This window comes from Acomys russatus, chromosome 19 (assembly GCF_903995435.1).
Source record: "Acomys russatus chromosome 19, mAcoRus1.1, whole genome shotgun sequence".
Classification (NCBI taxonomy): Eukaryota; Metazoa; Chordata; class Mammalia; order Rodentia; family Muridae; genus Acomys; species Acomys russatus.
The window spans coordinates 4,656,724-4,670,673 of record NC_067155.1 but is presented as its reverse complement, the minus strand read 5'-3'; the positions used below and the strand labels follow the sequence as shown (position 1 = coordinate 4,670,673).

Sequence of the window (13,950 nt, the reverse complement as noted above, 5' to 3'; positions counted from 1 at the left end):
TAGTCATACTATTTAACTTCCAACAGTACTCTGTGGGAGCTACCAATGTTTCACACCCCACTGGACCGCCTGATGGGGTCTTCCATTGAGTGAGACATGTCTATTCATGTTAGCATGGTCAAGTTAGTGTTTTGTGGCCAACATTCAAAACTGCAGTCTCTGTCATGCGGGCAAATACTCCTGCAAACTGAGCTGCATGTCCCACACTCCATGCCACACTCAGTTGTGTGAGACATGATCTTACTATGTACTGGAATCACTAGGCTGAGGCTGGCTTTGAACTGAAGGTGCTGCTGTTACAGGTGTGTGCCACCATGTCTGATTTTGATCAGCCACACTTTTATTGCTTTTAGAAACACATTCTGGATCACAAACTACAGCTGACGGCAAATAAGTCTCTCTCCACATAAAAGCCCTTTACAACAGTCACCCAGCACTTATGTAGATAAACTCTTGCTTCCACTCTTCGTGCTTTGTATGGTTTAAATTGTTCCCCAGGCTGAAGACATGGCTCAGTGGCTAACAGAACTTTCTGCTCTTACATAGACTTGCCTCCCAGCACCCACATGGGAAAATCTGACCCCCTCTTTTGAACTTAGGGCATCAGGTATGCATGTGGTACATATATATACAAGCAGACAAAACACCTCATATATATAATTAAAAAATAGTAATTCCAAGCCAGACGTGGGGTGGGGGGGGGGTGCACACCTTTAATCCCAACACTTGGGAGACAAAGGCAGGTGGATTTCTGTGAGTTAGGGGCCAGCCTGGTCTACAAAGGGAATCCAGGACAGCCAGGGCTACACAGAGAAATTCTGTCTCAAAAAAATCAATCAATAAATAAATAAATCCCTAATCCCAATAAAAATTTTCTACCTAGACCTTCATTTCACTGAGATTTGCATGTATTACAGAATAACAATTTTTCCTCACACTGACACCAATTACACTTATAAATTAAGCAATAAGCCGGACATGGTGGCACACGCCTTTAATCCCAGCACTTGGGAAGCAGAGGCAGGCAGATCACTGTGAGTTCGAGACCAGCCTGGTCTACAAAGTGAGTCTAGGGCAGCCAAGGCCACACAGAGAAACCCTGTCTCAAAAAACCAAAAACAAAACAAACAAAAAATAAGCAATAAAAATTTCTGCTGTCCTAGAACTCCCTATGGAAAGCAGGCTGGCCTAGAGCCTGCCTCTGTCTCTGGATTGCTGGGATAAGGAGAGAAATGAGTCTTGAGTGCACTTCCTGTGTGCCTGGAGGCGAGGAGAGCGCACTGGACCCCTGGTACTACTCAGAGCTACATAACCCCTGCATTTGGGAGTGGGAGGACCAGGAGCTCAAGATCATCCCCAGCTATGTGACATGTGACACGGTCCAGGGCAGTCTGGGTGACAAGAGACCCTGTTTGGGGGGGGGGGGGGGGTAAGGAGTGAGGAGAGGAGAACATTCTCTTGAGAAGTGAAAGTTGTTCAATGCACTGTCCTAAAGAACATGGTTGCACTCCTTGGAGCAGGCTGCCCAGGACATGCGCAGTGGAAAGGTGAGGAGAGCTCGCAGACCACCTCAGCAAGGTCACCAAGGTCAGCTCAGCAGTACCTGACCACGCTGGAAGCATCTGCCCTCACATAGGACATGCAGCATCTTGCTCCTGTTGTCCCCCCTCAAGACCCCAGTGCCAAGCAGACAACCCCCACCAGCAGGTCACTGTGCTGATCTACTACTCCTCGAGCCAAACCCAAGAAACCAGCAGCCAAGAGCTACAGAGACATGACAACTCGCAGTGTCCAGGACGGGACTCTGGGGGTGACAGGGCATTCTGTAAGAACTCCCTACCCCCTACCCAGGACTTCTCTGTGTAGCCCTGGCTGTCCTGGAACTCATTCATAGACCAGGCTATCCCAGTACTCAGACACCCACCTGCCTCTGCCTCTCGAGTGCTAGGATTAAAGGCGTGCGCCACCACTGCTCAGCAAGAAACTTTCTAGTCACTCATGTTATCAGCATTGGTTCCTTAGATTTTTTTTTTTTTTTGGTTTTTCGAGACAGGGCTTCTCTGTGTAGCCCTGGCCATCCTGGACTCACTTTGTAGACCAGGCTGGCCTCGAACTCACAGTGATCCACCTGCCTCTGCCTCCCGAGTGCTGGGATTATAGGCGTGCGCCACCACCGCCCGGCTGGTTCCTTAGGTTTGAGGTAGGTATGAAGTTAATATAAAGTGTCACGGGGATTCTGCACCTGGGACCCTATTCTAATCTGGAAATTGTGTGCTAACACTGTGTTCTCTGTTGGTTCTTATTTACTGGAGTTGGCCCCCTCGTTCATGAGACCTGGAGCCGGCCTTCTTAACTCCAGTCAGGCATCACACCACTGCAGGGGGCACTTCTCACCTGTTGTTAGAGTTGGTTCTGGATGGTTACTGGACAGGCTTAAAGAGCCAGAGCAAGGCCTCATGCACACACCAGCAAGCGCTGTGCTGCTGAGCTCTGACCCAGCCCCGCTAGGTATTTTTAACTTCCACTGTGACTTATTGTCTAACCAATAGTTATTTATAAGCATGCTTTCATATTTCCAAATATATACATTTGTGGAAACTTAGCTGTATGCCTGTCCCCAATACCAGACTAAACATCCAAAATTTCATCCACAGCATGCAAAGAATGCTGAGTTAAACCCAAGAAAACCACTGGTGTCTCTTCACCATATTTAACCACTGTAAACATAACCGTTTTAAGACTATTTAAATAAAAATGGCCTCATTCTCCACAATCAGTTCTGAAAAACATGACAGAAATATGTAACACTTACTTGAACAAATACTTTGCCCAAACGATGCAATGAATAGGTTCTGAAGGTGTGTTCCGAATTGTACAGCCAGGGAAAGTCCTCTGGGTTGGCTTAGGATGACATTCGTAACACTCAGTCACACCCTATGGAGTTAGGACACGAGAAAGCAGTGATCCATGATGGTTGTAAGGTAGTGCAATTGTAGACACTCCATTCACTCACTCACATTCCTCCTGGGATTTATGTTGTCAGGGTAAATTTTAGTGGCTGCAAAATCCTTCCTGTCCATAGAGTCTGGAGTCGCCACGCGGAGGTAGTATAGTGAGCAGTCACAGCTGCGCCCCACAGCGCTGAAGGCGGGTCCACAAAGGCAAGGCAGCGCAGTACAGCATCAAATCAGACTTACTTCCCATTTCCCCTAACAACAGAACTCCAAGGGCAGCTTCCTAGCCAAGTCTCTAAGGAGGGCAAAATTCTGTCAATACCTTCAATACCCTGATATTCCTTAAATTCTCATAAAAATAAATAAACTGGAATGATCCTCTGTCTCAGGAGATACCAAGGCGTCCCCAGGGAGGGAGCACCAGATGAATCCCTTTTTACCTCAGCATGTCTCAACCTCAGCCTGCATACGGGAGCATAAAACAGTCTTTCTAATAATAGGTAAAGAATCAAAACCTGCCAAAGCTGGTTTAGTATAAATTAAATGGCAGATTCAGGATTTCCATGGTTGTGCTCTTCATCTTCCAAAAAATGTCTTGGATGAAGCCATCACAGTGGGAGAAAAAATGAGAGACCTACTGCCAGGATGCATCCAGACTCCACGCCCCCGCTGGTCTACACACCCATGCACACAACAACCCCTATGCAACGCACAGAATAATCTTCCAAGACTAACAGTTCAATACAAGGGCCACATTTGTGACACAACACAAATACGCCTCGTCAAAAAATAAGACAAACCAGCCCATTTTAAGTGCTTTAAAAAAATACTTTCGAGCATGCAAAGCTTCAAATGTAGCTTTTAATGTTTATTTCCTGAAGGAGCTAAAACACAGCTCTGAAGAGCAAGCCAATCACAACCCAGGGTTTTATAAAATGAGGTTTAGTGCACACCATCTACTCTTGTTCTTACTAAAATGCTTAAAATATTTTACAAATATGCTCAAATAAAGTTTCAATTCTCTTCAAATCTGTACATCCAGATTAGTTTAGATAAAAATTAACATCATTGACTGGAGTTAGGATTACTATCTCATGTCTACAGCTGAACTAGACTCCCAAATGCAATAATTAACTAGACTTACTGCACTTACATAGTATGTGTGCGTGCAGGAGCACCAGAGCACATGCGCGTTTGTTTTCTCCTTACAACATGCAGCTTTCCAAAGGCTCACGCTCAGGTCTCAGGCGTGGCAGCAAGCGCCTGCTGAGCCAGCTCACTGCCCCACAGTAACTTCTGATTTGTTTTGAGACAGGATCTCACTACATCGCCCTGGCTGGACTAGAACTCACTATGTAGACCAGGCTGGCCTTGAAACCAAACAGATCCTCCTGTCTCTGCTTCCAGTTGCTGAGATTAAAGACTGTCACCATACGTGGCCATTATAAGTCTGCTTTATTCTGTCATCTACAACACAAGACAAAGTTCCACAACTACTAAGAATTTTTATACAATTTGTTGTCAAGTGAGTCTAAGGGTTTTTCTGTTGTTTGTTAGTTTTTTTTCCGAGAAAGGTTTTCTCTGTGTAGCCCTGGCTGTCCTGGAACTTGCTCTGTACACCAAACTGGCCATGAACTCAGAGTGCCACCAACCTCTGCCTCCCGAGTGCTCTGATTAAAGATATGCGCCACCACGCCCAACTTGGTCTAAGGATTTTAACAGATAAGTTAAATGAAACAAAGTGTTGCAGAATCAAAAGCTCTGTTCCTTTTGCCTTTAAAACATCCTAGGTTTGAGCATGGGGGTTTGTTGGGAACTGAGTGGCCCTAGGGACCTGAGCCTCACCGTGACTAATCTGACATGAAACTTCTATACCTTGGATGCTGACCTGCTTACACTATACACACCCAGAATTTCCTTCCTTTCTAGGTCTCAAGTAAGTAGGCGGAAATGAAAAGGCGTTCCTTCACCTTCTTGATAGTGGTCACTTGTCCAAGATAACCAGCAGTCCCACTTTCAATGAGAGGCACATCAGCTGCCAGACACATTCTATTTACATGGTTCCGCGCAGCTGAAAGAAAGCAGTAGTTAGCAAGAGTTTCTGATGACACCACAAGTTCAGATGACAACTATGACAATCTCTTGCTTTCAATAAAGCTCATGCTCACTGCGTCTATGATGACTGTAACTCAACCACTTCTGCCTGTTAGGGCTGCAGACCTGGGCTGCTTTGGCCAGACATGTGATTACAGGGACACTCAGGAAAATCACAAACTAAGGAATGGACAGTGCAGATTTACTCTAGAAAAAGACTTGGAAAGGATTCTCAAGTGCCAGGCTGCGAGTGCAGCCTGTCTGTTATGTACAAGGTCCTGGGGTAGGAGAGATGGCTCAGCAGTTGAGGGCACTGACTACTCTTCTAGAGAACAAGGTTCAATTGCCAGCACCTACATGGTGCTCACAACTGTCCGGAAGTCCATTACAAAGGATCTGGCCTCCTCTTTTGAACTCTGAGCACCAGGCCAGTACATGCTACAGAGACATACATGGAGACAAAACACCCACTCACATACATACATACATACATACATACATACATACATACATAGTTTAAAGGAGGGAGGAACATGAAAAGCATTAAGACAGCAAGGCATAAGCTGCTCAAACTATGTCTGCCTATTCCTTATCATCAGGTAATCGGGCAGTGGCTGGGACGCATGGACTACTAACTTGGAAGCAGTAAGGAAGCACAGGGCTGGAGGCAGCAGATGAGGTAGGTTACAAGCAACACTCGGGCTGTCCTGCTCGCCCTGTTAGCAATTCTACACACACACACACTTAGCAGCGCTGTGTTTTTCTTCACTATATAGCCCTGGCCGGCCCGCAGCTCTCTACGCAAGCACTGGGATAAAGACATGCCCACCATGCCTGGCTTCCCAGAAACAGGCTTTCCCATCTGAGGGGATCTGCTCTAAGATCTTGTGGTACAAGCTACAGTAATTCTAGAGCCAGCACCTTCAACCAGGGCAGCCGGAACTGCATCCTGAGCAGCTGTCACGCAGCCCTCGGGAAGCAGACGCAGGATCATCAGCAGAGTTCAAGATCAAACCCAGGCACAGGCGAGCAGCATCTGAAGGAGACCCTGTCTCAGCAACAGAGCAGGGCAGCTAGCACCTCACCTCCCCACCCCAGAACACTTTACAATCACCTGACGCTGGTACTGTCACCGTCCTTGGCAGCACATGGGTGCCATTTCCTAGGTCTGTACACAAATCAAGACACATTGCAACCACCTGAAACACACACACTCATACCACAGGCAGTCACACTCGACAGAACCTTCAACTGCCCCTCTATCCATACCTCCTGGTAAACAGCAGCACAGTGTACAATGGCTAACTGCAGGGAAGTCCTAGCATGCCAGGGACTGAGGCAGGAGGAATGTCAGCAGTTTAAGGGCAGCCTGTGGAAACACAGTGAGTTCCAGACTGGCTTGGGCAACAGAGTACAACTGTCCCACAGTCAGAAACCTCACCTGTCCTTGTTTCCTTTCGGGTCTTTTAAGGTCCAAATTATACTTGGATACTAAACCTCTAACCAGCTCTGACACGGGCAAAGAGGAAACAATGAGACGTGAGACATTAAGATCACCTACCTCTGTTATCTAATGCATTCATAACCAGTATAAACTGTCGAAAAAACTCCACATTATAGTCTGGGCTGGAAAGCAAAACAAAAAAAAGGTCACCAAAACAGGCCTCATGGATGAATTTCTCAGCACAGAGTCTTGAAAAGGATAAGTAACTGCAAATCTAACTGTTGGTGGGAGCACATGTCATAGATACGGGAAGGCTAGAATTTTCCTAACATGAGCACATTTTAAAACAACTATTCTCAAAGACCAGCTACCTAAGGCACCAAGACAAACTCTTCAGCTGTCGGAAAACTGGCATAACCTCACTTGTGCCTCCCCACCCCACTGACTTCTCAGGGCAGCAAGTGCCTGGGAACATACAAGGAACACATTCCCAGGATCTGCCGGGCCTGCAGCTTCACCTCACATGGCCACGATCAGGCAGGGTTCAGGCCCCTCGGGGCTCTGCTTTTAGCAGCCCTGGGAAAGCGGCAGAGGGGAGGAGGGTCATAGGGCGACAGGCAGGTCTACAAGGCAAACGTCCAGAAAATTAGAAATAGCCCAAGAAAGAAATGGCTTGAGAAAGTGTAAGCCCCCTCTAACGCTAGCCCTTCACACAGGGACTATTTTTACTACCAGTTACTAGTGGGGGAGGAGTGTGTGACACCCATGATCTGCTCTCGTACCTCCCTAAGAGCAGTCTTATCTATTATTACTGAAGGAAGTGCAGTCATACACTATGGCTTATCCACAGCCTCAGAAGCTTCTCAGGCATGAAAGTTCACTCCTTTCTAAGTTCCCAAGTAACTTCCTCACTGACATTAACCACCTCTTAGCAGATAATTCAAATGCACATGAAACGGTAAAAGCAATGCAACTGACGCAGGCACAGCTTATCTTGCCCTGAGTATTGTAGAAGTCATCTTACAAATGCAGAGTGATTCCAGGCTCACACAGATACCTGATAAAAAAAATACCCTGTGCTGTAAAAAAAAAAAAAAGTTAAAAAAAAAAAAAACCTCATAGCAAGCTGGGCAAGACAGCACACATCTGTAAGCCCAGCACTTGGGGAGGAACAGGCAGGTGGATCTCTGCGAGTTCGAGACCAGGCTGGTCTACAAAGCCAGTCCAGAACAGCCAAGGCTACACAGAGAAACCCTGTCTTGAAGACAAAAAGGGAGAAGAAAAAAAAAGGCCATAACAAAGTGCTTTGTAATAAAATGGTGTACATACTTCATGATGCTGTCATGGTGGGCCTCAATGTTGGCTTGGGGGTGGAACTGGAGCACACTTTCTTTGGCAACCTGCGGCAAAGCGAAAGTACACCACTGTTAAGATTTGTGCCGGCATTTCAAATGTGACAGACACATACATACACGATTAGTTCACTTCCTTATAGCAAACACGGTAATCTTATTTATGTACAAAATACGTGGTAAGATTTCATCAAGGATACACATATTTATAAAATTATTTTCCTGGATATGCGACCATACACACTTCTATGTGAATGGCAACTCTGGGAAAAATAGAAACCCTGGGGCTGGAGCTCTAACTCAAAGCTTTTTATGTCCAGCATAAAAAAACAAAACTAAACTATGATAGATTTACCATAACCAAGTGCCATTCGTTCACTTCAGAGCCTAAGAGGCCATCCATAGCCTCCAGGTGAACAGGTAAGACCACACCAGAGGAAGAACTTAGTCTAAAAAGCACAAACAGCACCACACCTGCGGTCAGGGAGGGAGGGCTGACAGAAAACAAAAGAGCAAGACCTCTGCCCTCACCAGGCCAGGGAGGCTGCACTTTTCTAGCTACAGAGAAGCTGGCCTCCAGGGTGTAAAGAACCAATTTAAGTAGGAAGAAGAGACAAAAGACACCTCAATTGGCTGCTTTCCAGTCCTTTCAGACCAAAAAGGGGAGGACATAGGTTACTCTTCAGCTTCTGAAGCTATGGAGGCAGGCTTCTGTGGTGAAGGTATGACTTCCATTCCCATGCAAGTAACATGCACATGTGCCCCACAAAAAGCAAATAAAATGTTCATCATAAACATGAAAAAGAGCTGGCTCTTCTCACTTCCTCCCTCTGCGGGGAGTCATGGTCTTGTCTGATAAAGGAAGCATGGGAAACAATACCTGAGCCTTTGATCTTCCAACATGTTTCTTTTGAAACAAAAACTGCCTGTTGAGGTTGCTGACATCGATAGTATCCAGATCAATCTACAAACGAAGAAGTCAAGATAAATCACAGTGTTTGAGCAGCAGCGCGATCTTTAGCATTCCTTCCCCAGAACTTACTAGCAGACCAAGTGCTTTTCTGGACAAGTCGCACCAAATTGTTAAACTGATAAAAACTGCTAACCTCACATTTAAAGCACATGGAAAGCACGCTACTTCTGTCAAAGGTAACCTCAAGAACGCAGCAGGGGAGCCCGGTGGTAGTGGGGGCAGCGGCAGTGCCACAAGCCTTTAACGCACTTGGGGAGGCAGAGGCTGGAGGATCTTTCTGAGTTCAATCCAACCTAGCCTACAGAGCGAGTCCCAGCATGGCCAGGGCTACACAGAGAAACCCTGTATCAAAACACTACCCTGGCCCTCAAGAAAACAATGCATTAGGGATGACTAAATTTTGTTTCTTTCATCATGATCCTTGCAAATATTTCAGGGAATTCCTTACATAGCATAAAAGCTTTTTAATAAAAAGTAAGATTTTCTGCATGTGCAAGATGGTGCACTTGGTTATCTGAGAGTTGGAGGTCAGCCTGTTTCCATAATGAGTTCCAGACCAGCCAGAGCTACACATTGAAACTCTGCCTCAAAACACAGTAAATAACATTTTCTGCATGCATGTGGGGGGTGGGAGATAGAAGGCAGGCAGGAGGCTGCCTTGCCAGCTACAAAGACCAGGGTTTGATCCCCAGAACCCACTTTAAAACAGGCTGGGCACTGTGGCAAGCTTTTGCAATCCAGAGCCAGGGAGGTGGGGATGGGAAATTCCCGGACTCACTAGCTAGCCAGCCTACTACAGTTCCAGAGTGGAGGGCAGCTAGAGACCATGTCTCAAAAAATGGTGGACATTGGGGCTGGAGAGATGGCTCAGAGGTTAAGAGCACCGTCTGCTCTTCCAAAAGTCCCAAGTTCAATTCCCAGCAACCACATGGTGGCTTATAACCACCTGTAATGAGATCTGGTGTCTTCTTGTGGTGGGCAGGCACACGTGTGGGCAGTATAAATAAATCCTTTTTTAAAAAATGGTAGCCGGGCATGATGGCGCACGCCTTTAATCCCAGCACTCAGGAGGCAGAGGCAGGCAGATCGCTGTGAGTTCGAGGCCAGCCTGGTCTACAAAGCGAGTCCAGGACAGTCAAGGCTACACAGAGAGACCCTGTCTCAAAAAACCAAATAAAAAAAAAATGGTGGACACTGCTCCAGGAACACAATTGAGTTCTTCTCTGGGCTACACATCCCCAAACAACAAAGAAATGCCCATCTGTCTAATTATTTCAAATGTAGAATAACCTAATGTGCTGTTTTTTGTTTGTTTTGTGGTTTTTGTTTTTGTTTTTTTGAGACAGGGTTTCTCTGTTATCTTGGCTGTCCTGGACTTGCTTTGTAGAGCAGGCTGACTTCGAACTCGCAGTGATCCGCCTGCCTCTGCCTCTGCCTCCCAAGCACTGGGATTACAGGCGTGCGCCACCACGCCTCGTGCCCTGTTATACGGCAGTACACCAGAATAGACTTAATTCAGAAACTGCCTTTGCCAAACAAAATGAAGGAATATTTGCAGGAGAAGCACTACTGAGAGATGGGGAGCCCTGCTTCTTACACTTTGGGGTTCAGATGCGAGACTGGAGTACAGTTTACAGACTTACATCGCCATTGAAGTCTGTGCTGCCATAACGCTTAGTTTTTTTGTTTTGTTTTGTTTTTTTTTTTTTTTTTTTTTGGTTTTTCGAGACAGGGTCTCTCTGTGTAGCCTTGGCCATCCTGGACTCACTTTGTAGACCAGGCTGGCCTCGAACTCACAGCGATTCGCTTGCTTCTGCCTCCCGAGTGCTGGGATTAAAGGCGTGCGCCACCACGCCCGGCTATAACGCTTAGTTTTTAATGTGTGAAAGCGTCATCAATTTGTTCAGGGTAGGGAAGTGGCTGCCAGGAGCCTTGAGTTTATTTTGGTTCTTGGAAAGACACGTCTTGATGGTCTAGAAGTGTGAGCTATCTCGCCTTCCTGTGCAGCATCATCCCAATGTGAATGACCAGATTCTCCTTCACACCCCATCCTTTGCTGCTATCCACTGTGATTCTTACGCATTAAAGCACATTTCGCGTGTTTTCAATACAAAGTAAAATCGAATGAAACTTAAAGAAATATAAATTGCTATGGCATTAAAATGCCCAGTTGAATAAACATGTATGGGATAAAACATTTACATATACACTGAAAAATGAGTTGTAAGTCTCACACTTTAAAAAGATTTGCTGAGAATTATGAATTATGAGAATTATGAATTGATACAATTAATGGAACGCAAATCTGCAACATATCTTGTACGTTTTTCTAAATTTATTTTTTAAGGATGTGATAGTTGTTTTGGTTGTGAGAAGTTGAACTTTTCTGTTGCCTTCATTTTCATCTTGTGGTTTCTCTTTCGATAAATGGCCTTACATTAAAAATTAAAAAAATTGGGCTGGAGAGATGGCTCAGTGGTTAAGAGCATTGACTGCTCTTTCAGAGGACCCAGGTTCAATTCCCAGCACCCACATGGCAGCTCATAACTGTCTGTAACTCCAGGATCCAACACCATCACATAGACATACAGACAAAACATCAATAAAAATAATTTTAAATAAAAATAAATAAATAAAATAAAATAAAATGTGGTAATTAGATGTAGAAAATGTTTGGTACTTTAATTCACTCGGAGTACTTGAGGGCTGTTAAAGGAAATTTCCTACATATGGTAGAAAACATACATAAAAATTAAGTCATGTTTAAAATCTAGTCTAGGAGATGGCTCAATGGAGTGCAGGTTGCTCTTACATAGGACCAGGGGATCAATTCTCAGCACCCACACCGTTGAGTCACAGCCATTACTAACACCAACTTTAGGGGATCCAACGCCCCCTTGTGGCCTCTGAGGGCACCAGGCACAAACACACATGCAGACATAAGATCCATGCACGTAAACTAAAGGAAAACTTTTCAAATAAAATTTAATCTATACCAAGAAGAGACTTAATATCCTATGAGCATATAGAGGGGGAGGAGGTCCCCCTCAGGAACAGTCATAGAGGAGGGGAGTAAGGGGAAAATGGAAGGGAGGGAGGAATGGGAGGATACAAGGGATGAAATAACAATTGAGATGTAATATGAATAAATTAATAAAATACATTAATAAATTAAAATAAAAAACCATTTAATCTAATTGATACTTAAAAGAAAAAAAAATAAGGGCCAATGTCATTTGCATTCTATACCAATAAACTTACAAAAACAATAAACAAAACGTTCTCATCATAAACAGTTTGGGGCAGTTTGTGAAAACTACAAAACATAAGCACTGAAATATGCACTTGTACTTTTACAGTTCACTACAAAAAATTTAGCCAAAGAAAAACAATTTAAACAAAGAACAAGCATTTAGTTTTCAATTCATTTTTGTCCACTGCAAAAACTACCCTTAAAATAGCAACCGTGGTTACCCAGCACACTGGATTTTCTCTGGAACTGAGCTGAGTGTGAAATCTGACCAATAAAGAATACAGATCCTTCCCTCCAACTCTGCCATGCTTTCACCCTGACACCTGCAACTTTGTCCTGTGTTTCTACTAAACCTTAAGGCATTTCCGATTCACAACCAAGCTTCAGAGAGTATCTCCAATACACTAACAAATTACAAGCTGGGCGTGGTGGCGCATGCCTGTAATCCCAGCACTCGGGAGGCAGAGGCAGGCGGATCGCTGTGAGTTCGAGGCCAGCCTGGTCTACAAAGTGAGTCCAGGACAGCCAAGGGTAACACAGAGAGACCTTGTCTCGAAAAACCAAAAAAAAAAAAAAAAAAAAAAAAAAACACACACACAAATTACAGCGGCGTCCTGTCGTTTTACACTACACTAAGGCAAAACTTAAGAATTCAAACAACCAAAAAACTTTGTTTTTTTGTTTTTTGTTTTTTTAATTTCTTGAAGTTAAGATCTCGCTACATAAGCTAGCCCAAGCGGAGCTCAAATTTCCGATCCTACAGCCTCCCAATTGCAAGGATTACAAGCGGTCACCCTATCGTGCAAAACCCCAGGGAACATCTTTAAATGACATAAACACCGATGTCCCATCTGCACTGTGCCGGGCTCAAAGGCGTGCGAGAGCCCCCAGAGGAATCTCTCCAGCCACTTGCGGCATCCCCGTCCGTCCCCCCCTACCCCCCCGTCTCCCCCTCGTCCGCCAGGGTAAGTTACTCAAACCTCATAGTGTCTCGCTTCCTTCATCTGTTAAAAATAAAACGAGATGCAGAGACAGCACTTGCAACCCGGAGGCCGGGAGCCGACTCGGAGGGAACGCATGTGTGCACGCCCGGGATGCTTGTCGCTTGCCTTCCGCAGACCCCGCTCTGACGAGGGTCGTTATTTCCAATTATTCGAATTAAAGTGACGGGCATCTGCAGGGGTCTCTTCCTGCAACCCAGTGTAACTGGAGAAACTGGCTCCCGGGGTGGGGGGGGGGGGGCGGCGCACGCAACACTAGGGAGCCGAGGCCCGGGTGGCCGGGCCCCAGCGTCTCACCGACCTCCTGCGCGGTGACCCTAACCCCAGGCCTCTCTCTCGGGCCGCGCCGCCTTCGACTCCCGCCCGAAATCTGGGCCCCGCGTCCCTCATGCTGACCGCCATCCATCCAGCCGCAGCCCGGGCCTCACCAGGTCGATGTGGGAGAAGCCGGTGAGCACCAGGTTCTTCAACAGCTCACAGCCGATGCCTCCCGCGCCAACCACCAGCACCCGGCCACCGGACACCGCCTCGGCCAGCTCCCGGGGCAACCCCCGCGACAGTGCCATGGCGGGACGTCCACGAGCCGCGGCGCGGTAGGAGGCGGGAGAACCCGAGCGGCAACCGGAAGTCAGTGGGGGGGGGAGGAAGGGCGGCGCAGCTTCCGCTCCTGCGCACTGCCGCCGTCAGCCCGGGCCGGCTTGAGTCCTGGCTACACCCTGAGACCTAGTGCATCTTACCACCCAATTCCAGAGGAGTACAGACCTGCTCTTGACCTGAAAAGCTCAGGGTTGCCCTCTAATGACCTTGGCCTAAACTCCCAACAAACACCCTTTACTTAGAGATTAAAAAAAAAACGATGACCCTATACATAAGGAGCAT

General features: G+C 46.3%; 1 protein-coding gene across 1 annotated transcript in view; it reads right to left on the bottom strand.

Annotated features, from left to right (window-relative positions):
* Positions 1-13,693, bottom strand: part of Uba2 (ubiquitin like modifier activating enzyme 2) — a 32,306-nt gene extending 18,613 nt beyond the window's left edge. Inside the window, exons 1-6 of the mRNA XM_051162216.1 lie at positions 13,500-13,693; positions 8,725-8,808; positions 7,822-7,892; positions 6,610-6,674; positions 4,925-5,025; positions 2,813-2,934 (exon numbers count right to left, since the gene is read on the bottom strand). Of these exons, the coding sequence (XP_051018173.1) occupies positions 2,813-2,934; positions 4,925-5,025; positions 6,610-6,674; positions 7,822-7,892; positions 8,725-8,808; positions 13,500-13,637 (581 nt within the window). The 5' untranslated portion in view covers positions 13,638-13,693. The remainder of the gene's footprint in view (positions 1-2,812; positions 2,935-4,924; positions 5,026-6,609; positions 6,675-7,821; positions 7,893-8,724; positions 8,809-13,499) is intronic.
* Positions 13,694-13,950: the final 257 nt, after the last annotated feature.